Source organism: Haliotis asinina, chromosome 9, assembly GCF_037392515.1.
Source record: "Haliotis asinina isolate JCU_RB_2024 chromosome 9, JCU_Hal_asi_v2, whole genome shotgun sequence".
Classification (NCBI taxonomy): domain Eukaryota; kingdom Metazoa; phylum Mollusca; class Gastropoda; order Lepetellida; family Haliotidae; genus Haliotis; species Haliotis asinina.
In genome coordinates, this window is record NC_090288.1 from 34,489,524 (window position 1) to 34,513,423 (window position 23,900).

The 23,900-nt window shown below is 40.6% G+C and overlaps 1 protein-coding gene across 1 annotated transcript; it reads left to right on the top strand.

The window, feature by feature from the left end:
* The first annotated feature begins 235 nt into the window (after nt 1-235).
* On the top strand, nt 236-22,849 carry LOC137295971 (protein rolling stone-like). Its single transcript, XM_067827584.1, has 6 exons — nt 236-338; nt 547-1,010; nt 12,701-12,840; nt 14,679-14,910; nt 15,495-15,605; nt 22,401-22,849. Exons 2-6 carry the CDS (start codon nt 974-976, stop codon nt 22,769-22,771), a joined length of 891 nt encoding a protein of 296 aa, XP_067683685.1. The 5' UTR covers nt 236-338; nt 547-973; the 3' UTR covers nt 22,772-22,849.
* The last annotated feature ends 1,051 nt before the right edge of the window (nt 22,850-23,900 follow it).

The window sequence follows — 23,900 nt, forward strand, 5'->3', positions numbered from 1 at the left end:
GCGTTTTTGACGCACTCTTCACTGAAGCATAGAGTGGCGTTTGAAGAGAGGGGTCGGTAGCGAATCCTGGTCATAGCTCCGCCTGGCGCCTGCAACACTGACCCAGAAAGAGCCTTTCCTAAACAGTGGATCGGGTTTCATCGTCATATCAAGGCGAGTAAACTTCAGCAGCTGATCTCTTCAAGACGTATGACTCGGGTCTCGCCAAGCGTCGCCCTGATAACGCAGAGTCATTACTGCAAGCGCTGTGGTGACAGACAGACTTGGAAGGACAGCGTCTGGAACGGCCGTCGGAATCGTGCTGGAGGGTCAAGGTGTTAAACGACGTTTGCACAACTGTTAGTGGAGAAGACAGGTTTTATGTCAATTTTCATTTTTTATTATAGATTTAATTAAGCGTAACGATTGTGGGAGTGTTCCTGGGGGGTTAAAACGACGCCGGCAATCAAAATGTTTAATTTATGAGCAGCATCGGTGACTGTTGTGTTATTGTGAAAAGAAGAGCTTGAAAAAACGATCTTCAAATGTGTGTTTTTGTAATTCCAGATTCATCCACATCGATTGTCAATAATCCAAAGCGCTGTTGAGTGATGGCGATTCTGAGGTGCTAACGTATGCAACGACGTCCATACCCAACGTTTGTATCCACGACAACATCAGTGTTAGAACCATCGGAGACCTGGCTCCTCAAGAACTGACACGCCCACTTTGCTGTAGCGGAGGAACGATAATCTACTACAGTGTTGGCGTCTCATACGTCAACTCTACAAGTAGTCGGACAAACGCTACAGACAGCAGTAAGTGTCAGTGATTCGTCGACGGCAACGGCAGCATCAAAATATCTGGACAACGTAGCTGCATTAGCTGCGACGTTAGACGACAGTGTTTTAAAAGCTGTTTACGACAGATATATATACTACAGCAGTGAATAGCGCTCAGCTTGTGACAACGTTGCAACAGCAACCTCATCACGATGGCACATGCGTCCTATGGCAGGATTAACTCTAACTGTGAGTATGACAAGTACATATCTATCTGCGTCATCCATCCTAATGTTCCCAGTCTGTGTGGAGATGTCCTCCGTCAATTGTCGTCTGTTCCCAGTCTGTGTGGAGATGTCCTCCGTCAATTGTCGTCTGTTCCCAGTCTGTGTGGAGATGTCCTCCGTCAGTTGTCGTCTGTTCCTGGTATATTTGAAGATATCTTCCGTCAAGTGTCGTCTGTTCCTTATCCTCCACCAATTGTTGTCTGTTCCCATTCAAGCTTAGGTTTATTTCTTTCTTGCTTAAAGCCACATTTATCAATGTTCCACCTATCTTCAGGTAACCTCTGTCCAACTGTCGCGTGTTCCCAGTCTAATTTGAGGCACCCCCGTCCAACTGTCGTCTGTTCCTAGTCTATCTTGAGGTGTCCTTCGTTCAACTATCGTCTGTTCCCAGTCAATCTTGAGGCACCCCCGTCCAACTGTCGTCCACATGCCACAACAGCATATGGTTATGCAATGCACTTTAGACACGGATTTCCGATTGTGAACAGTACATGTTTAATGGCAAATGTTCATGCTTTCTCAGATGCATTTTGTTTATTATAGATCTGGCAAAGACGAGCTCCTCTTGAATCAATTTTTAAAACAAATAAATGGTTTCAGTATATCAGTTTTACCACATTACTTCAGGGTGTTTCACAGTAGTATGACGTCCTTCCATCTGTCTTTAATATATTCTCATTAGACAATACGTCGATTTGGGTTTGTTTGTTGGATTTTCAACAGGTATCTAAAAAGATACAAAATACCAATAACCCTGTTGTCATATATGCATAATTGAAAAGACCATATAAGTATCGTACTGGAAGTATCTTCAGAATTGTCTTTGAATATGAGTTCCCACGCATCACTGCATATACACATTTCAACATTCTGGAAACACCATGACGCATTTCATGCCTAATTACTGATTAACGACGCTTCGAAAACTTTATAACTCATAAGTGTTGAGATTAAAGTTTTACAGAAAAAAATATATGAAGTTCCTTCTCAATTAACAACGTTTTCGGCAAACGGCGTTTTAATCTCTTGAAATGAAAGCCTTAATTATAGCTTAAATAAAAGAATATCATATGATCTGTTTGCTAAATTCATAAGACGATGGTTTCCCTGACGACGGTGAGATATCCAATGGCTGGCGCGCATTTGTCTCGGGCCAGGATTACATAACTGTGATTCCTTTTGTACAATACTTGATGTGCTTCAAAGCTCTCAAGATAAACTGTTTCCGACATGTTGAATACAAGACAACAACCACGCGGCTCGCCTTACAAATAAACTTTAATCCTGGATGCCCGTGGGAAGTAGGGAAAACATAAATATACAGCGCCCCTTACTGGGCGAAATACCACAAATGTGATTGTTTGCACATGCGCGACATGATTCTACATGAAGCATGCACACTGAAAAAACAACGGTTTTTTTTTTTTGACAACTGGGTAAGTTTCAGCTTATTCGCTCTTACATGATCAAGAAGACCTTAATACATATTGGCTGAAAAAATAAATATAGTTTTCCCCCAGGCCCACTGTTGAGAGTTTGGGCGTCAAAGTACGGTACACGCCATTGGGTAGAGCTGTATGAAGTTGAAGGCCAGTTTACATGTGCATCACCATCATCACCACCACCACCATCATCACCATCATCATCACCACCACCACGCTATTCTCTGCTTCGGCATTATTTTTGTGTGTCATTCTATGTTCAGTCATCCACGTCCCATCCTCTCTCGAGCGTTAAAAATATAGGTTCGCTATAATTTGATATTTCACTTGTTCGCATTTCAACAAGTACAGTTGATTTTAAATTCACACGCTATTCACATAAATCACAAATCCCATATCTGACAAGATTGTTGCCGTAAAGACGTTCAGTTGTCCCCTGCCCTACATGTTGAACCCGCTTGATCCGTTTTTCACATTCACAGTGCATCAATTTCCACAACAATATTTGCAAAAATATCAACAATAATTTTTAAAAACCCATAAAATTATGAGACTAAAATAAATACATAATAATTTAAAAACCTAAATCAATTGAATACATAAAAAATTAAATTAAAGATGATCTTAGTTTAATCTTTCTGAAGAATATACATAAAATTTGGAAATCTCCCAAATAAAACCAAAGTGAAAGCAAAAAGGTGTAAACACTTTAAAGTCTAACCGTCAGGCTCAAATTAAATTACAGTTAGCTCAACGTTTCTGCATATATATTGTACGTACTGGATAATTTCCATCTGTCTCCGAACAGTAGTCTCTAAATATCGACCCTGACATTAGCACGTCATAGAATAGAAAGTTCAAAAAGATTACTTTCTTAACTGTCTTAACTATGAACTAACTAGTAACTGTGTTGTTAATTTCTGATTCTGCAAATTTATCTGTGGTTTTTATTACCAAGAATGCCCGTATACGATTAAACCGAACTCTCTGTTAAAAGCGCATGCGATATAACGGACGATTTTAGTGGAGTTCGTTACATGCAGGTTGTTTATAAAGCTAGCATCTGTTTGTATGTGTTTGTTCTTCAACGTCTCACTCATCTCCTGTAATTAATCTAGCCTGGGAGTGACAATCCAGTAACTGATATTACGAGCAACAGTCGACACTAAGGGGAGGTTTGACACATAGTCACCCGCGAAGATCCGGGTTAAAACGGGTTCTCAGCAACACATTTCTCGCGACCACGAGATCAAGTAATCAGGCTCTTTGACATGGCTGTCCCTGATGCGTAGATCGATTGTCATAATGTAGATCACTGGATTGTGTGATCGAGACTCGTTTATTTACAGACCGCCGCCAAATAGCTGGGATATTGCTGAATAATTCGTTGAACAAAAAACGATTAAAATCACCAAGCCTTATCACCCGATTCTTCAAGTCGCCACGAAGACCATGCAGCGTGCGTTACCAGGGATCCAAGCTAACCCTGGTCCCCTTCGGTTTCCAATTTAGCATCGGATTTCTAGGAACACCCCGCAATACCACGACCCAAATACTGTCAAGAATTACATCATGATAACCAGGTCTATAGGTCAAGAGCTATTCACTTCATTAAGTACTTTAATTCAACACTGTTGAGCTAAGCGTTAATATCCGTGTTTCATTCAAACGATACGCACAAGTGTGTTCAGATTTCAATTGCTGTAACAAACGCGAATGAGGTCGAATGGGTTAAAGACCGTATGGTGCTTGACTGGCGTGTGCTGTCTGGACACTTTCAGGATGTAGCGATTACGGTCGTCCGACTTCACGAAACTGGTGCCTTCCGACACCACAGTAACCCACGACACGACAGTAACCCACAACACGAGCGTAATACACGACACGACAGTAATCCACGACAGACCGATCACCCGCTGATGGCATATGGCTATGATCAAACGTCTCAATCTACCTCCTACCCATAAATGGTCAGCTGATTCGTCATATTCGTGCGAAAATGAAAAAATACCGTTATCGCAGAAAATATTATTCAGCGTTTTTAACGGTTTCAACTTGATAATAACACTAATTGTTCAGTTGGTTTTGCAAGGCTGTTGTTTTGTACGTGTTTGAATGAAAATGTCGAACATTCTAGGTTTACAGACTGGTATGAAGTTACGTGGTATCGTAGCGTCACTTCAAAGGGAGATGGGCAGTAGTGAACCGTATCACGAGACATATGGATATGGTTAAGAGAGGCATCCAACACTCCTGGTTTCGAATAGCTGATAATCTTAAGTACGCTAAAATCGCACCCGGCAGCGATTAGTACGCAATCATGTTGAGGCTAGACAATCAGGTGACAGTGCATCAATCTAAGCATGGGGATACGATGACATACAAGGTTTAGTGATCTTGACTTCTCTATCTAAGTCTTGCGCCAAAACATAGATTGCTGTAGATCTCTGAAGACGAATGGTAAAAGACAGAAGTTAACAGTGATCGCTATGCCGGACGAGTTCGTGATAAGGACTGCCCGTGCACCTTTTTAAAAGGCATAAAGGAACCACACAGCTTCACACGACAAATGCGCATATTACAGATATCGAAAAAAAAAAGGAAATAAACACTCGAAATTGAACACGGAGGTGTATCATTTTGTGATGCACAAGTCCTCTCATTGAAATTCATGAATATTCATGTAACATAGCAACGAGGTTGAGCTATGAGTGAGTGAGTGACTTTACGCCGCTTTTAGCAATATTCCAACAATACTACGGCGGGGCTTAGCTACGAATGTAAATGAATTTTGATAAAGGTACTTGTAGAGAATGAATTGAAGATTATGAAATTTAAAAACTCGTCAAAATGGAAACTATATGTTTAATAAAACTGAAAAAATAGTAGCAGTTTTGATCTTATGAGAAACTTCAAATCCCAAACAGTTTATATTTTGAGTGAGTGACTTGAAATTTTCCATCGTCAGTGTTGAATCTCCTAGAGGGAACAAGTTAATTATTTTTATATACCAGTTAACAAGGGACAGCAACGCACTAAATCACCGTTTGGATGCTTCACAGACAAGATCTATATTAAAACAATCATTGTTCAGCTGTCTAATTATGAGGACCTATAGACGCTTAGTTTGAGAATCTGTGTAACTTGATTTTAAAAAAATATATATTTCTACTCAAATCGAAAAGAAGTCGTAATGAGATGCAAGATTAAGAACCAGCGGAAGTCTGGACTACAACAGAACAACCAGGCCTGTAAGTCAAGCGCTATACACTTCATTAAGTACTTTGATCCAACACTAATGAGGAAAGCGTTGATATGTTTCATTCAAACGATACTCATTTCTGATGCAAACCCGCCGTGATAATGCTGGAATAGTGCTATAAGCGGCGTAAAACACTACTACTCACTCAAACGAAACTAGATACTCGACAGAAACAAATAATTTCTATCAAACTGAAAAGGAACGGAAGGAACCTAGACTTGCTTCATTTACGGCTTGTGACACCCCGGACGTATATCAGGGAAAATGACGTGTTGCACGGACAGTGAGAGACTATACGACTTACAGTAGTTTGATATTTTGAATAAAGACTGAATATGTTCTCTATATATACCTCAAGTAGATCTTATTGTTGATCGTTCCTAACAGTTATTAATTTACCAACATCAGTGTGTTAAAGGGACCGACATGTAGCTTGTTGACTCGGTCTGGGTTTGAATCCCTACATGGCGGCCCTATATAAACTAGGGTAGATGAACAGTTGAGATCAATACAAAGTGTTCAGTCCGCTCGCTCCTCAATCAACCATTCGCTTCCCCGGTCACTTCCCGTTCAGTTCTGATGTCCCCAGTCGTGATGTTGCTGGGATATAAAAGCGGTGTAAAACCATACTCATTCACTCACTTTCGGATTATACTAAATATGCATCATTATGTTTCCTTTTAATATCTCTCATATTAATTTTCTTTCTTCGTCATTTAATTTTCCATCCCTGTCTATATCCTCCTTTCTTAGGGGCGGTGGTAGCCTAGTGGTTAAAGCGTTGGCTCGTCACGCAGAAGCCCCGGGTTCAATTCCCCTCATGGGTACAATGTGTGGAGATTTCTGGTGTTCCCCGTGGTGATGTTGCCGGAATATTGCTAAAAGCGGCGTAAAACCATATTCACTCACGCACTCTCTAGCTCATCCCCCTTTCAACCCATCCCACCTCACTGCTGCGATCTCGCCACACACACGACAGAACTATTCAATGATAACATCCCGAATATTCATATTACCAAATTTACGTATTTATAACGTACAAAAAAATATTTCTACAACTTATTTTAAACATTTTAACACACATGATATCTGTAAATTAAATTGGGCATAGGCGCACCATTTTCTCCCGCAGCTTATACACATGACCTGTCTAACATCTCTTAATTCACTACCAAGCTTATCGCACATATGAGAATTTTATCGCTTGTATCTGCAATGTCGCGTGTAATCAAAGCTCTTGGCCCTTACCCCTACCCCCTCCTATCCCCTCCCCCTAATCTTAGCCGTATCATGATATAGTGGAACTCAACCCTCCATCCATGAAATGTTTACTGTAGCTTATCAGCCCGTCAGTGCCTACCGTCTCGCTTTCAATGTTATCCAACTTTACAATTCCACCGGTTTTGTAAACTAATCCCAAAAACATATGCGAACTTGATAAAAAAGAAACCTTGTTATTTATCTGTCGTACAAATGATTGTAAAACACCAATATCGTTTAAATCTTCCTATGTAAGATCTAACACCGTAATCGCAAACGGCAGTTCTGAAGTTTATGGGGAGATACAGACAGAGGTATATTTTACTGTTATAGCCCTTAGTCTCTGAAATTGGACGACCTTGAAACCAGTAGCGTTCAACGCTTGACCTAGAAAACCTGACAGTTTTTTAATTAATGTTCTTCAGATCATTTTTCTGTAGCTGGATGGCCAAAACGTGAGTAGATTTCGGCTTCTGTAGCGTAAAAAATGGCCACGACAAGTTAATGTGTTTTGCGTTTGGGCTATGTTTGTTTTCTCCCAATTTTCGTCCAAACAGACTGTGTGTGTATTGTGTGATAACAGATGGGGGAAGACCCTCGACCTGGATAGATACGTGGCCACTGGTTTATCATTTAAGTCCATTCATCTCAAACAAAACAGATTTCCACTTAACGGAATCCTCTTGGACTTACTTAAACATTAATGTAATGTGATGGTAAGTCTGACACAAGGTCTGTTTCAGCTTTCGGACACGTTACGCCCTATAGTGGTTAAGCCTACAGGGGTTCCGCACAAACGTTGTCTTTCAGTGTATTGGAGCGTATTCATCGACGCGAGAACAGCTATATGCCTGTTCAGGGTTTTAACTGGCGTACCATTTCCATTCCGTCCCTCCCTCTTCAATATATCTTCTCCCATTTGACTGGTGCTGTAACTTGGTCTTTAATTCGCTGTTCTATGGCTATGATTGAGATAACGTTAAATGAAGCTCCCGGAACCATACCAACTGACAAAATGCACATCGTTGTGCAACCCTTCCACCCCCACCCCCACCCCAACTCTTCAGTACCCGTGAATGTCCGGGGTAGAATAGACCTTCTTGCCATAAAAGGCGACTATGTTTGTGGTAAGAGGCGACTAACTGGATCGGATGGTCTGGCTCGCTGACTTGGTTGACACATGTCATCGGATCGATGCTCGTGCAGTTGATCACGTGATTGTCTGGTCTAGACTCGACTATTTACAGACCGCCGTCATATAGCTTGGATATTGCTAAGAGCGGCGTAAAACTAAACTTACTCACTCACACTCACTCCCAACCCTTCAGTAGGATGCAGATGACACTCTTGTTACTGGTAACTACTTCTTTAATTCAGTGTAACAATGACAAAGAGTAATGTATGTTGACATATTACTATCATTATTAAAGTGTCACGCATTTATGCAAGTATTGAATATATGAAAACTATTCTCCCCACATATCAAACGCATGCAAGACAGGTAAAACAAAAGCAGAGATGACTAATGTATTGAGCGGTTGCTTGTAAAATAGAAAAAAAAGTGAAAACAGAGCGCCCTCGTTAGCAAATCCACACAGAGAAAGGCACTGTATGCCAATGATCTCCGCGGCCATGTAACATTAAACACACGTTATAATGTAAACTGGGACCCGTCTCTCCAGTTGATAATGAACATATCGAGCAGAGCCTGCTAAGAAACAACCGAGCCTTTCGTATCACGTGACCGGAAACAAAGATAATCGTACTGCGAACATGCGCAGTTACTTCTAAAACATACATGCAGGAAATGTGTCATTTGTTCTTCTCACGTATATGCTTAACCCACAGAGCACAGTTTTGAATAATAAATCATTTCGCGATAACGCAACGCAGGAGTGCCCCGTCTGGGCAGATGCAGCAACTGAAAAAGAACCCGGGTGGAATTCAATGCTGCATTTCCAGTTTAAACTTCTCAAAAAACATGTCACGTTACAATCATTCCCGGGTCTGAAGAACGCGTAGAACTAATTCAACATTAATCTTCAGCAGATGGTAAACTTCCGACTGAATTTATTTCTTTTTCTGCAGCCATTCATGTAGTTTAGACCACCAGGACGGGCTCGACCTTGGTGCTGAGCTGTTGCGTAAGCTGTTCCGTTACCCATGAGTCCAAGTGCAACGCGGGAGGAATCCCGGGAGTGTGAAAGCCCTGCATACTAGGATGTTAGACTTCATGTTTTGTTGGTCGTCTGTTGTGATGCTTGGCGTGATTCGGTTGAGTTGAAACTGGGGAGAATGTACAACGTTAATGATGAGTTGTTGACGGGACTGACATTCCCAATGGTTTTGCTTCAGATTTTGGATTAAACCTAGCCTTGCTCCGAGGCTGAACTGAGTGCAGTCCACGCATGCATTGCAATTTTATCCTTTAAATAGGCAAGCCTAGAAAAGTTATTTTTTGAAATTATTATTATATCAGTTTTCGAAATTATTATGTAAACTATTATTACCTTATAATGCAAGTTTACATTAAACCTTTCGTGCCATCCTGTCCAAGTCTGGAGTGAATTCAAAATAGCAAGGCCTACTTAATACATTGCCTACATTAAAGGGAGTGGTTCATCGGTCGGTCAGAGCAATGTAAACAAATCTTTAGTCTCTTAATACGGATACTTTTTTTTATATAAACAACAATTCTTTACTGAGAGTCCCAGTGAAATGGGAGATTAAAAACCCGATGAAATCTAGACTGATGCTATATAAAGACTGTACACTCTAGCTATTAAACAAATGAATGCACATTTTTTTTGTTAACCAGATCATTACCATTCAGGCCTTTGGTATCCAAAACATGCACATACTGGCATGTTCAAGTGCGTGTTTATTAAGGCTAAATGCCATACTGGAATTTTGGCAGTACTGCTCAAAATTTTGTTCACAAGCAGTTCCATATTTTGGGAATCATAGTGACGAGAAGTGAGATGTTGGATATCAGAAGATTTCATAGTCTGTATCACAGACGAGCCCTGAACCAAATGTTATTTTTCTTTGCCTGTCAATCCCTGCGACACTAGAGCCCTAAATGAAGCAAGTCTACATTTCGTCAGAATCTTCCATCCCACGGGGAACCCCTCTTCAGTTGAAATGGGTTTATTTGTTACTGTCAGAACAATATATATCTTCAGAGACAAGACTATAGTATACAGATTTTTAGTGACGACATCCGCCATAACTGTGACCCGGTGGCACCACGTGATCTGCCGTCGGTGGCCTTTACACCCGACGTATTTATGACACGTCTGTCAACCGCTATCGTCTTTCCCTCGACCTTTCACGGATAGGTCACGCTGGTTTCTCGCCATCTTGATTAACAACAAACATTGCGTATGATTGTATTTCCCCACATTCCTCATGAACCCCGTGACCTCTGACAATACATATATCCCATGATGCTCTTGCCCATCTGTGTCAAACATGTCGAGCACTAGCTCACGCTACTGACCCCCTAACGGCGAACTGTAACAGCACCGAGTCGATTTATTAACATAAAGGCTAATAATTGTCAGTGTTTTGTGTAAGTGCGATTACGCGGTATCCTTTTCAAGTGCGTTGCGAGGTGATACCCAAAATATCGTAACCGAATATTAAATTAATAACCTGTTAGGATCGGTGGCAGTGACTGGCACGTATCTGGGCTGCACGTGCATCAAGTTTAATGAGAGGAACAGGACACGGTCCTTTCCTTTTGATGTTTGTGCGCATGTGCAACCGGAAGGAGGTAGTTGTGGCATGCAGCTGTGTGCACTGGTGTGCATCAAAGTCTGGTGATCAGGTCACATGGTCAGGTCACGTGGTGCCAGGGAAGTGACATATGTACACAGAGTGTCAGATTTTCAGACGATGAAAGGCCCAAAGTCACAGCATCTGGTTCCGATGTTGGGTGTTAAAGTCGTGTCGTATATGATAAAACAATATCTCCCAGCTAACTGTGTCCCATCGACCTGCAGCTGCCGTGGAAATGTGCTTCCTAAAAACAAGTTGGATGGATTAAACAGCTGCCCAAATATCTTTTAGAAAATTTGTCATAATTTGTTTAAGTGGCTATACGCCTTTGTCACTGAGCCCATAACATTATCACAGCTTCTACCTCACTCCGTCTCCGCATATTGATGTTAGGAGTTGCCACAGTCCCTGAACCACATTATTTCCCCTTCTGCTTTGCCCCCTCACTTCAACGCCAAAGCGCTAAAAAAGCAAGTCTAGATTCCGCAGGTTCAACTTGAATCTCGCAACTCATTGGGTATTCCTTCAGTTTAAATGCACATAAGTCTACCCACTGGCGTTTGCCATTGTGAGCGAAGGGGCTCCAGGTTGTCCGAATAGTGCCGACTTGCTACACCGTTATGAGCAAAACGTGTGCAGCAACGCGTGGAATAATGTTCATCGTCATGTACTGCATGTGCACTAGCCTACATCTTCCCCTTCCCGCCTTCTTCCCCTAAACGCGGCCTCTGCACAGGCCAACTTATCCTTGTTTTCCAGTACAGGTGTCAACTTGGACTGATCGGCCACACAGGAATTAATAGTTGTGTAAAATTAATCAATAGTTGAGATTGTACTTTTAAGAATGGTTCTGATATATGTCAGGAAAGACTTACTCACACACCTACCATTTATGTGTATCAACTATTTCAATGATAATATATCATTCGTGTTATTATCGGCAGATTATTTTGAAGGGATCCATGAAAACGTATTCCCATAACTGAAATTATGAACGCTAATGTGTACTAATCTGACGAATGTTTGATCATGTTTTCGACCTGAATTGAGAACATGCTCAGTTGGAAACGTCTTCAGTATTCATTCTGGTCACGACATATAAACGTGACTTCAACGTGATTGCGCGGAGGGGAATCAGAGAAATGCTTCCCAGATATTTATTGGCACCTGACAGATTTCAAGGTTTAGACCTGAAACAGACCATCTTCTGTTCTGCTGTTGTTGTATCAGGAAACCGTGACTCCGACACAAGGCCCGATTCACAAAGCCCATATCAGCCCCTCCCTTCTCTACTTTAATATCATTCAGATGTTTAACCACGGGTGAAAAAATACGCAACATTCAAACCACGAGAACTCTATACTCAGAAGAACCTGCTCATATATACAAAGAACTTAAACAAAATCAGCTCGCCGGAAACCGCGAGAAAATATTGCTGATGCGGAGGTTTTCATTTCTTTTTGGGTTCAAATTAAGTTTTTTTCATTAGTTATCCTGGCAAATGAATGAAGCGTTTTAACTTCACTCATTTAACTGCACTCAGATGAAAATTAAAGTTTTCACACTTGAAAAAGAACAACAAAAACAACAGCGCAGTGTATCCAAGCAGGCGCGGTTTGAATCTCGTGAGTAGAAAAATATAGTCTGTATCAAAGTTTAGGTGCTGATACATCGTGACAGGGCTAAACAAACAGTCTCCGTGTCCAGTTCTCGTATTGTTTTTGCAGCCAAACAACATATCTTTTTACCACACAAACTGTCTTTGTCGGTTTCGAGAACCGAGGCATTCCGTCCTGGTACAACCCCAACAGATTCCGGTGAAACTCCGGCTCACAATGAACGTACAATATCGTAATGAGCGCGTTATGTCAAACGACATGGGTAGCACTAAGTCTGCTGTTTCAGCGTCAAGCGAGAAGGAAGAACCGTCATGGCGGCAGATCGATGCGGCGACCTTGACCTGTGGGCAAAGAATTAGGGAGGAGTTTCGGGTTCGGAGCTTCTTCCTAGGTCATGACAACCCTGGATTGTTTGGACGGGCCCAGGTGAGACTGAAAAGCATTTAAAATGATAGATAAAATAAGTGAGTGTTTGACTGCGTGAGTGTTTGAGTGAGTGAGCGAGTGCTCTGTACTGTCTGAAGATCCAATGTAAGGGTTTGAGATGTGTTGCAACTGGATCCGTCTGTGTGTGTAACTCATATATGTTATGGAAGTTTGTACCGGCGAAGAGGGTAGTGATCTTGATTACAGGATTGTGATCTGAGTGAGTGAGTGAGTGAGTGAGTGAGTGAGTGAGATAACTGACGACGTGTCACTTTGCACGATTTGGAACGTGTGTGAGTGAATGTGTGACGGGAGGTGAAGTTTGCGGGAGTTTAAGTTCAAAATCACATCAAAATCAAGGTGCGAATACGCCAATAATGGTGACCTCATCTATAAAAACTGAAGTAAAACATTTTTTTCACGGATAATATACCATTAGATACTGGTATCATGGATATCATAAAAAAGATGTTGTGAAAGGTAAACGTTTTTTGGGGGGTCTCTGTTATGAAGATTTTGAAGTAATGACCAAACTATTAATTATCCTGTCACTGATAATACTCTAATCTGTCGTGCAGACCCTGAAACAAATACACCCGAAAAAAACCATGCAAGTCTAGAATATGTGGCAAGTCTAGAATATGTGGCAAGTCTAGAATATGTGGCAAGTCTAGATTTCTACAGTTTCAGAGACATGAAGGAATTCTCTGGGCTTCTTTTCTTTGTACTTTATGATTATTTTTTATGAACAGTATTTTACTGTAAAATATGTTCATTTCCGAGGCTAGATGCTAATCTAGTAATACACACTCCACAGTTTTAAGGTGACCCTTATGTGTTACTCATTACTCATGTAACACATTTTGGTTGTAAACTTAACTTTATAAAGTGTAACCTTGTAAAGTAGGACGCTAGATTAATGCTTAATCGTTGTTCCTTTTGAATTGAAAAGAAGCCTCAGTATTATGGGTTAGTGAGTTTAGTTTTACGCTGCACTCAGCAATAATCCAGCTATATGGCGGCGGTCCAAGATCGAGTCTGGACCAGACAATCCAATGATCAACTACATGGACATCGATCTGCGCAACTGGGAACCGATGACATGTGTCAACCAAGTCAGTGAGTCTGACCACCCGATCCGTTAGTCGCCTCTTACGACAAGCATAGTCGCCTCTTATGGCAAGCATGGGTTGCTGAAGGCCTATTCCACCCCGGGATCTTCACGGGTCCCACAGTATTATGGGGATGCAGAAACTGAAAGCTAGGTTTGCTTCATTAAGGGTTGTAGCATTGCAGACGGGCTGGGTGGAAGGGAAAGTAATGCGGCTCTTGCACAGTGAGACAGACCAGTTGGACACCACTGACATCTTACCAGGGCTCGCTTACACAAAGCGTTGTTAGCTCTATCACAATCGTGTAGTTGTATATTTTAACTTGGACTTACGATCGATCAGGTTGCTTTGAGCATGTAATCCAAGGTCAGCAGTGTACCCGCGTTTGCAAGTGATATGTCGTCGGTGTCGTTGCACAAAGCCCTCTCAACGCCAAGATGACCGTAACCCCTAACTTACGACAGTAGTAGTTCTTAGGCTGCTTTGTACAGTGGCACCCTGGACCTGCAATCCCGTGCTTAAAATGCTGTTTAACCCGACCTTGATCCTACCTCAACTACTCCTATGTACAGCTGTTGACTTAAACACACGATATGCACATAAAAGGCTATACTGTGTCCATTCGGAGAAGCTCGGGAAAGTGGCCTCTTAGATGTGTTGTTGTAATAGTATATGACTTTCATACGAGGTTTGAAAGCTACATCATGTTTCTCTGATTGTTTCCAGTGTGGTCCGTCCGTCATCTACCTCATCTGGAGACTGATCTGGGCTGTATATCACGTGACCGCCATCTCAGTATCGGGTTTTCTCACGCAGTTTTACGCCACTCGAGAAGAAAACAGAATCAAATGGTTTATCTTTCTGACAAATTGGTGTTATCTAATCCTCACTTGCTCCGCCATATTGGATCTCATTGTCTCAGTACATTTCTACGTCAACAAGCAGAGCTTCCTTAAAGGTTAGTCAGGGTGATACGTAGGCAGTAAGGCAGTCACTACTACTACTACTACTACTACTACTACTACTACTACTACTACTACTACTACTACTACTACTACTACTGCTACTGCTACTGCTACTACTGGTACTACTACTACTACTGCTGCTGCTGCTACTACTACAACAACTACTGCTACCACAACTACAACAGCAACTACTACTACTACTACAACAGCAACTACTACTACTACTACAACTACTACTACTACAACTACTACTACTACAACCACTACTACAACTACTACTACAACTACTACTACAACTACTACTGCTACTACTACTACTACTACAGCTACAACAACGGCAACTACTACAACTACTACTACTGCAACAACAACTACTACTACAACAACTACTACTACTACTACTACTAATAATATTACATACTTTGTTGCCGACGGAGGCCATTTCAATATTGAAATGGTTAAATCCAAGAACTAATGATATACAAATATGGTACTAATAAACCAAGAATAATGTTCGGGCCGAATCTGGGATTCGAACCCACGACCAATATTAAACTTCCCCTTTGTCTTGCTCCAGGGGCGGAAGCGCCGATGCCGTGGTACTGCAAGGTATTATGGGTACAAGTCACCATCAGCAACGCTATCGGGATCGAGATAAGCCTGGTGTACTGGCTCCTACTCCATGACTGTAAGTGTGAACAGATCTCTGTACGTTTTGGTAAAATATAGCAACTTTATAACACACAGTCGGACAGACCGACACACACACAGAGACAGACACCAGACCCCCCACCCCTCCCCACAAAAAAACAAACAAAAATAGAAACGCATAGGTGAGAAATCTGTTGCGAAAATGCTGTCTTTTCAAACACGTATAACTCGTCCACAAACGGACTTTTCATTCACTCTCACTTGGAATTCAGATTACATAAAACTATCAGTGAGCAAAGATTTTACAATGGTATAATATGAACGGAATGAGTCATTTTTTGCAATTCCACGAGGGGCGGGAAGAGTACCGACATGTAAAAACTGGGACAGAGAGAGAGAGAAACACTGAGGAGTAAGCTATTTTGTTTACACAGTCATAGAGCATATTGGAGTAAACTCCATTTTCGCTCAAACAAATTCATCTGAGAACTGCTTCGAGCAATGCATTTCTCGATACCATAAACATCCTTTAGTAACTCTTTATATGTGGTGAAACTTGGTTTAATACCCTTAATATTCATGACAAAAATGTGGCGCTTTGCCAGCATGATCATGTGATTGAGCAAATGGTCCTTATTAGCGCAAAACAGTATATCCTGAGCTGAGGGTATGGATGTTCTGTACAGGACATGATTAACAAAACTGGTGAATTCTTTCCAGAATAATCTACTGATTGGACATTCGATACACACATGATAAATATTCTCACTTTGGCCACATGATGCACATGTGTCGTTATCAACCAGTTTCATTTTAAACAACTCTCGTTTTGTATAGATAATTCTGTGTATCAATTTGTATTGAAAATCCAGAAGCTTTGCGTCTGTCTTTGATTGTTTGTCTGTATTGCGAAAATGTGGTCTTCCAGTCGATATGATTGTTTAATTCCCTTTCCCATTTATCGCAAACATTTGGAAAGTTGGATTAGACACGAGGCTATCATAAAATGATCTTGATCCCTTAGTGAGTTCATTCCAAGGTAACAGATCGACGTATTGCTGTGGGTGGGTGACCCGCTGTTTGAATGACTTTTTGGAATGCTAAGAAGGACACGGTTCAGGTCAAGTACCGTGCCATTAATATCAAATTTTCTTTAAAGTTCCGCAAAGAGAGTAACTCTTTGTCAATGAATACATCTTTGATATGAGTTAATCCTTGTTTGAACCAGTTATTAATTGTGAGAAAGGATCGCGAAACTGGTGATTTAACGAAAGAGGTTGCATAAGGAATTCGTTTATGTTAGTGTCGTTAACTGCATATCCCTTTATATATTTGCGCCAGGCATTAGTACATCTTTCCAGCACGGAACTTTGATTTTAAAACATATCTCTTTAAACAAGGGAGTTTTAAAGAATCAATAAAAGTTTTAACATCGCATTAAATTGATTAGTTTTATCCTGTCCCTCTTACCATTCCATATGAAATTAAAAATAGCTTATTCAAGTTTGTTATAAACTCGTCTGGTGGATTAGGGAGAGAAGAGAAGATATGAACAAGAGTAGATAGGGCCAAAGCTTTTATAACAGCTGTTTTTCCATTCAGTGTTAACTTTCGCTTTTTCCAACTTAGAATTTTCTTAATATTTTCAAGTCTCTTTTTGGTGTTGACCACCCAGAGGTTTTGTAGGTCTGAGTTTTGTTTTATTCCCCAAACGTCAAAACTGTCACTATACCATTCTAGCTGAAACTTATGGTACAAAGTTGTCTTATTGCCGGCCATTGCTCCAAGCCAAACTGCTTTGGTTTTATCTATAAAATTATTAATTTTTAGACCAGACATATTGTAAAATGTTTTAAGTGTTTTCATGAATTCATTGAGAGATGTTTCTGAACCATCCAAGAATAGTTCAGCATCATCAGCATACTGCTAATAATGTGCACCGTTTCGTTTAGCACAATTCCGTATTTTTCGTTGTTTCTTATCGTTATCCCTTGTATTTCTGCAACGAGTAAGAATAAGTATGGGGAGATTGAATCACCTTGCCTACAGCCCCTTTCGTTTTTTAAAAAAAGTTGACAAATGTCCATTCTGAACAACACACAAAGAAGCGTTTCACATTAATATATTGACCCATTTCCGTATGTTGCGTCCAAATCCAAATTTGTCGAGTACCATTATAATGAAATTCTTGGAGACAGTGTCGAATGCTTTTTCGAAATCAATAAGGATTAATAGACCTTTTTATTTGACAATTTAGTTTCGAACATAATGTCGTAGAGGAGTCGAATGTCTTCCGTTATGCATCTTTCTGGAATGAAACCTGTTTCGTTTTCGTTGAGGTAATCAAGAGTCCTTTTTATCCTGTTGGTGATGCAGCAGCTTATGATCTTATACAATACATTAAGCAGGGAGATAGGGGGCATTTTGTTTCAAGAATCGTCTGTTTTTACCTGGTTTAGGGATGCATGTAATCACTCCTCTGTTCATAGTCATTGTCAAAGGGTTTCGGTTGAAAGTGTCCCTCACATACCGCTGCACCCAAATTGTAAGGTCCTTCCAAAACAACTTAAAGAATTCAACTGGGAAACCATAAAAGGTTAGGTAGGAGTGTCCAAATTTAGCCCATATAACCTGTAAGGGTAAGTCTGATACTGTCAATGGTTATGTCTAACATGGTATAGTTTCCATTTGCGTCCTTAGATATCTTGTGTATTTCCTATTCAAAATTATTGTTTAGAAGGATAGCGACTCCTCTTGAACTGGACTTGAAAGGAGCAGTCTAAACCCCATTCGTTTTTCACAATATTTTCATGGTCTATGGAAATATGTATGTCATATGATAGGAAATTTCTTTTTTCTATGCATGTTCATGACATCCTTGCGTTTCCTTTCATCGGCCAGGGATCTGCAGTTGAGTGAAACTATATTAATTTTATTATTTGCCCCATGATTACTTATTACTGACTGTGACAAAGATATCACTGAGGGTAAATGTTGTGTCCAAGTGAAAGGTTTTGATATTAATATAGTATAGGCTAGAAAGCATAAAAACAAATATCTTTGATGACATGGGCATTTACAGAGGAGAGGTCGCGGACTCCGCTTCCCCATGGACAAACAATAACTAAGAGCAGCTAATATGTGACTCATGCTATATATCATGTGTGTCGTAACGTTTAAAACGAGTTTCCATACTAGTCAGTTTCGTACCTTGCGTGTACGCCGCAGTTGACAATATTTATGATACTAACCTCTAAAATGTATTACCTGCATTTGTGCAAAAAAGAGCGCGTAAGAGTCTGATAACATACATTTTGTGAAACAATGGCAAAACACAAAATTTATCCAACTTTTGAGATTTACAAGCGTACGAAATATTAGAGCAACATCAAGTAAGATTCGCGTGCTCGCGCTGACGCGGCTTACTGTTGCGCTCACAACGACACAAGATCTAAATACAGCAAACAGGGCATGGCATGTAACATTAACATAAACCTTTGTTCTCGAAAAATAATGTGTAAAACAGTTCATCTGACCGGCATAGCCACATCATTGAAGTACCACTGCCACTGCAATCGCAGTTAAGGATGTAAATAACAAAGTGTGACTGTGATTTCTCTATGTGTGAAAATGTGACTAGTGACGTCTATCGTGGTTATCGTAATACCTCAGCAGGTCAGCATATCATACCCACAAACCGTAGCTCATTATATCAATGATATCATCATCCGTAACATATTACATATAATGTGTAGGTATATATGTATGAGAGAGAAAAATGATTTTGATTTAAATTACTTACGGTTTGTGAGCCCATGGCCAAACACAGAGATAATCCGAGCTGTGAAAGTCAGACACGTGTGTGGCAATACTGAACACTGAGCAAGGTTCACGTGCTCGCGCGGCACGGTGTACTTTGTGACCTGTTGAGCTCAGAACGACACTGTTGCTAAATATAGCACATAGGGCATGGAGTACAACTTATTAACACGGAACACCTGTATTCTCGGGAAAAAAGCCAAGGAAATCGTTCACATGGAATATGTAAAATAAAGACTGACATAAATATATCAAAGGAACAATTGTACTTGCACTGACGGTATTGAAAACAAGCACAATAAGGGATTCTTGAATATGTGAACACAGATCAACTAAGAGTAAAGAACCAAGCAGCAATCTCAAAAAATATAAACAAAAATGTTTGAGACACTGACTATTGATTTTCACATCTGACCCACAGGGATCCAGGTTTCTTAGGGTCTCGTGTCTCACTTCGGTCGACACCACTTTCACCCGTGTCCAGACACTAGTGTCCTGGCGCAAGGAGGCAACCTGTCGACTCAAAATGGCTCGTCTCTTTTTCAGGTGGGGAGGGAGGTCAGTCTGTATACTTATCCCCGATTTATTGAGAAATTTCTTGGCATTGTAGATCGCCTCTCGGTCGGGCATATACACAGAAGAGGCAATAATGCTCCGCACGACATTGGGTTATTCTTCTTCTGGTACTCCGGAACGGGCAATCTGTGTACATTTTTAAAGAAGAGAGGGGATTCGGGGATGCCGATGCCATAGAAAAGCAGATTTGATCGACTGTCCTGTGTATCTTTAGACAAATAGACTTTAGTGCATGAAATGTTACACCAGTTTAGAAGAGTGAGTGAGTGAGTTTGGTTTTACGCCGCTTTTAGCAATATTCCAGCGATATCACGGCAGGGGACACCAGAAAATGGGCCTCACACATTGTACCCATGTGGGAAATCCAGTTTAGAAGAAGATGACGTCGATACAATCAAGTGGATATTTATAGCTAACGGAGACGTTGAGCGCGATGGTGACGACGTAGCACGACCCCGACGTCCGGTTTCCTGGCTGTCAGACCAATCTCTTTACAGTTTGACCTCTCACCCAGTTTGCTCTCACCCGTGGCAGTACGATCACACAACTGTAGTACCGATGCATCGATCTATCGATCTTGGGCTGCAGTGGTAACTCAAGGTCTGCCTGTACGGTTGGTTGCGACGAGCTGTAAGCCATGATATCTTGCTTAGGCTAACATTCAGAGGCCTGATTGATTGTCTCCAGCATGCATGACCTACTGATTTGACCTTGAAACTCCTTTAAAACGAACGCAGATGCCTGAAAGTAATCTGGATTTTTATTGCCAGACTATGAATGCTCTTTGCGGCACAATTTCAACTGGAAGGTAATTTCTTTTGTGTTGTGGCGATGCCTTTCTAATCCTTGTAAGAAATCAACAATTTCATTTAAAATCGATTCTTTTTTACTTATGCAGTTGTGTAAAATAATGTTACCAACACCGTTAGTACATATTTTGACGACTGTTCCAGCATAATAGTTAATTAAGTGTTTTTTAAAATACAAATCGCCTATGCGTTTCTTTTTAGGGACAATATAGATCATTTGATCACATCCACGTCGAACGTAATGAAGATTACGTGACTACCGTCTTCTGAAGAGACTTGCGGAAGGCGAGCTGTCAGACATAAGGGCGTTCACTGAAAGATTTTGTGTTGTTCTGTGTTTATTGCGACCTGTTTACGGCGCGAATACGATTTAGTACTGGTTCACAATTAAGGACAGCAGCAAATATAGAAGTTATGAAATTTTCACATATATCTTTGCATCGTGGTAAACTTGGTACCGTATAGCATGTATACGGCCCTGCCCTCCAGTAAAACTATTCTACATCGAATGTATTTGGCGATTATGTGGACAGCATTTTCTGCATGCACTTTTCATGTATCGTTTTCATTTTTATGACAAATGTTTGAGTGCAAACATAGGAATTGTCTTAATAACGATTGCTGTCAAAATATATCGACATGAACTGCTGAAAACGCCTGAGAGAGAGAGAGAGAGAAAGAGAGAGAGAGAAAGAGAGAGAGAGAGAGTATAATGATATCAGGAAGTCGAAACGGCCCCAACTGAAAATGTATAACAACATGCAGTCAAATATTCAAACTCAAGCTATTGTATTTAACAAAACTTCATCGCCTTTTGAGCAGTTACTCTATTGAATGTTCTGACGTTCTTTTGTGTGGAAAAAACAAGATTTGAAGTTTCAGCGAGCCTGACCACCCGATTCCGTTAGTCGTCTCTTACGATGATCATCAGTTACTGAATATTCTGACCCGGACCTTCACGGGTACGTGGTAGATGAAAGATGCTTGTATGATCTTCGTAATAATACGTTTCAAATAGGTTTTACATGTAGTAAGCTTCCACAAGTACACCCATACGTACATTCCCATAGTAATTGTGGTATCGTCGCGTTGACAGTCGTGTCAAAGAACTCGGACCTTCGACGTGGTGACCGAACGCTTCAACCACTAGGCTACTGCACCGCCCTGGGCGTTTGAAGAAAACGTAGAGCTTGTTCGGCTTGTCCTGATCAAGTGAATAGTAATGCATTGAGTGATCCTGTCACAACTGGTTAGGTCTATTATTGTGAAGGGTTCGCACTTATATAGTCAATTGTCTACATATCCAAACAGCCAAGACAACGTTGCCGTTTGACATCTCAGTGACGAGATGCAATGTCCTAACTTTAAAACAAACAAGCTACAGATGGTTTAATGTTTCCGATAAATGCATGCTTCGCACGAACGCAAAATTAAATAACATCCTCTGCTCCCCCATTTTAATGAAATTAACTCGATCTATTGTTTATTCCATTTGACCTCTCGATACATAGAGAAGCTCGGGTCAGGCTGAACAAGCTCTACTGTGTACGCCATCGGGAAGTTGCTTCAGTACATTGTAATTTGAAACTGATTAATTTAATTTAATTTGAAACTAATTTTCATTTCAGTCAACAATAGTTTCTACGGCTACCGCATCCTCCCATTCCTCACTCACGGAATTAATGTCATCTACATTGTCCTCAACCTCATGGTCACGGCAATGCCTGTACGACTTCTACATTTCTACCAGCCAGCCGTTTTCGGAATCGTATACGTTCTCTTCAGCGTTGTTTACACTGTCTGCGGTGGCAGTAACGACCTCGACGAGCCCTACATCTATTCCATCCTCGACTGGAATAACTCGGCAACGTTTGCAGGAATACTAACAAGTGGGGCCGTTGTTGGAGCCATGTTTGTGCATGTCGTAATATATTTAATTCATCTTTTGCGAATTTTCATGTTCAGGTGTTCAAGATCAGATGGTGAAGTCATGGTCTGAAACATGTAGTACATTTATGACTGTTTGTATTTATTTGTTATGTAAATAGCTTCAAGTTGTTAATAGAGCCAAATGACAAGTTTATTTGCATAAATATATTGACCAGTCGTGCTATGATACAGAAATCACCATACAGTGAGCAAGATATATTTGATCTACAATGCAAGACTATTTAACATGACGCATTTCTTTTGAGAAGCAATGATAACTTCTTCATAGGAACAAATTATGTCGTTGGCATCAATGAGACAAATATATCATGGGATGGATTGTTAATATAATATTGTTGTACCAAAAGTTCTCGTAACAAGAACATAACTGAAAGAAATGGAATTCACCTTCAGGAGATGCCGCACCGCATAACAGTTCCAAACAACGTAGTAAATATACACTCAATTTAGGCGATATACAACAATGTACATGGTACACCCTTAAGATATCTTTTGACTGGAGCAACTCCATTGCATCGACTCTCTTACAAGTAAAACAGTGTGCAAGAAATGTTGATATACAGTGCAAAACTAATTAACATGATACATTTATTTGAGGAACAGAGATATCATCTTTACAAGAACAGAGTTTGTTGTTGACGTTAATGAGGCTAACTTGATGATGAGATTGTTATAATATGGTTGTACAAACAGTTCTCTGTATAATGAGGACATTAGAGAAGGAAGTGAAGTCCATCTTCAACAGATGAGGTTAGCTCTTCTCGAAACATTCGTAGCCCTACGAACTTCTTAAGCCCATTTCTAACACATTGGCTACGATCAAAGTTACGAATTCTTAAGGTTACGAACAGTTCGAGCCTAAGGGCCCAGGCTATGATATGTTGGTTATAAAGTGCCATCGAAATCAAACTAACACAGCTATAATCACTGATTCGATTACTCCTTAATTTATTTGATGTGATATCGATTACAGTTTCCATCAGTCACACGACATAAATCTAATCCATGTCATCCAAAGAAGAGACATGTTTCATGTTCTCGTGGACGTTATAGGAGATAATCAAGTCACGTTCTGACATGAAGCTTCTGCATATTCTTATATTTTTCAGTTACTTGCAAATGTCAATGAGAGTGATGGAAATCAAACGCAATGATTTCAATTTTTGTTTTTATTTCTG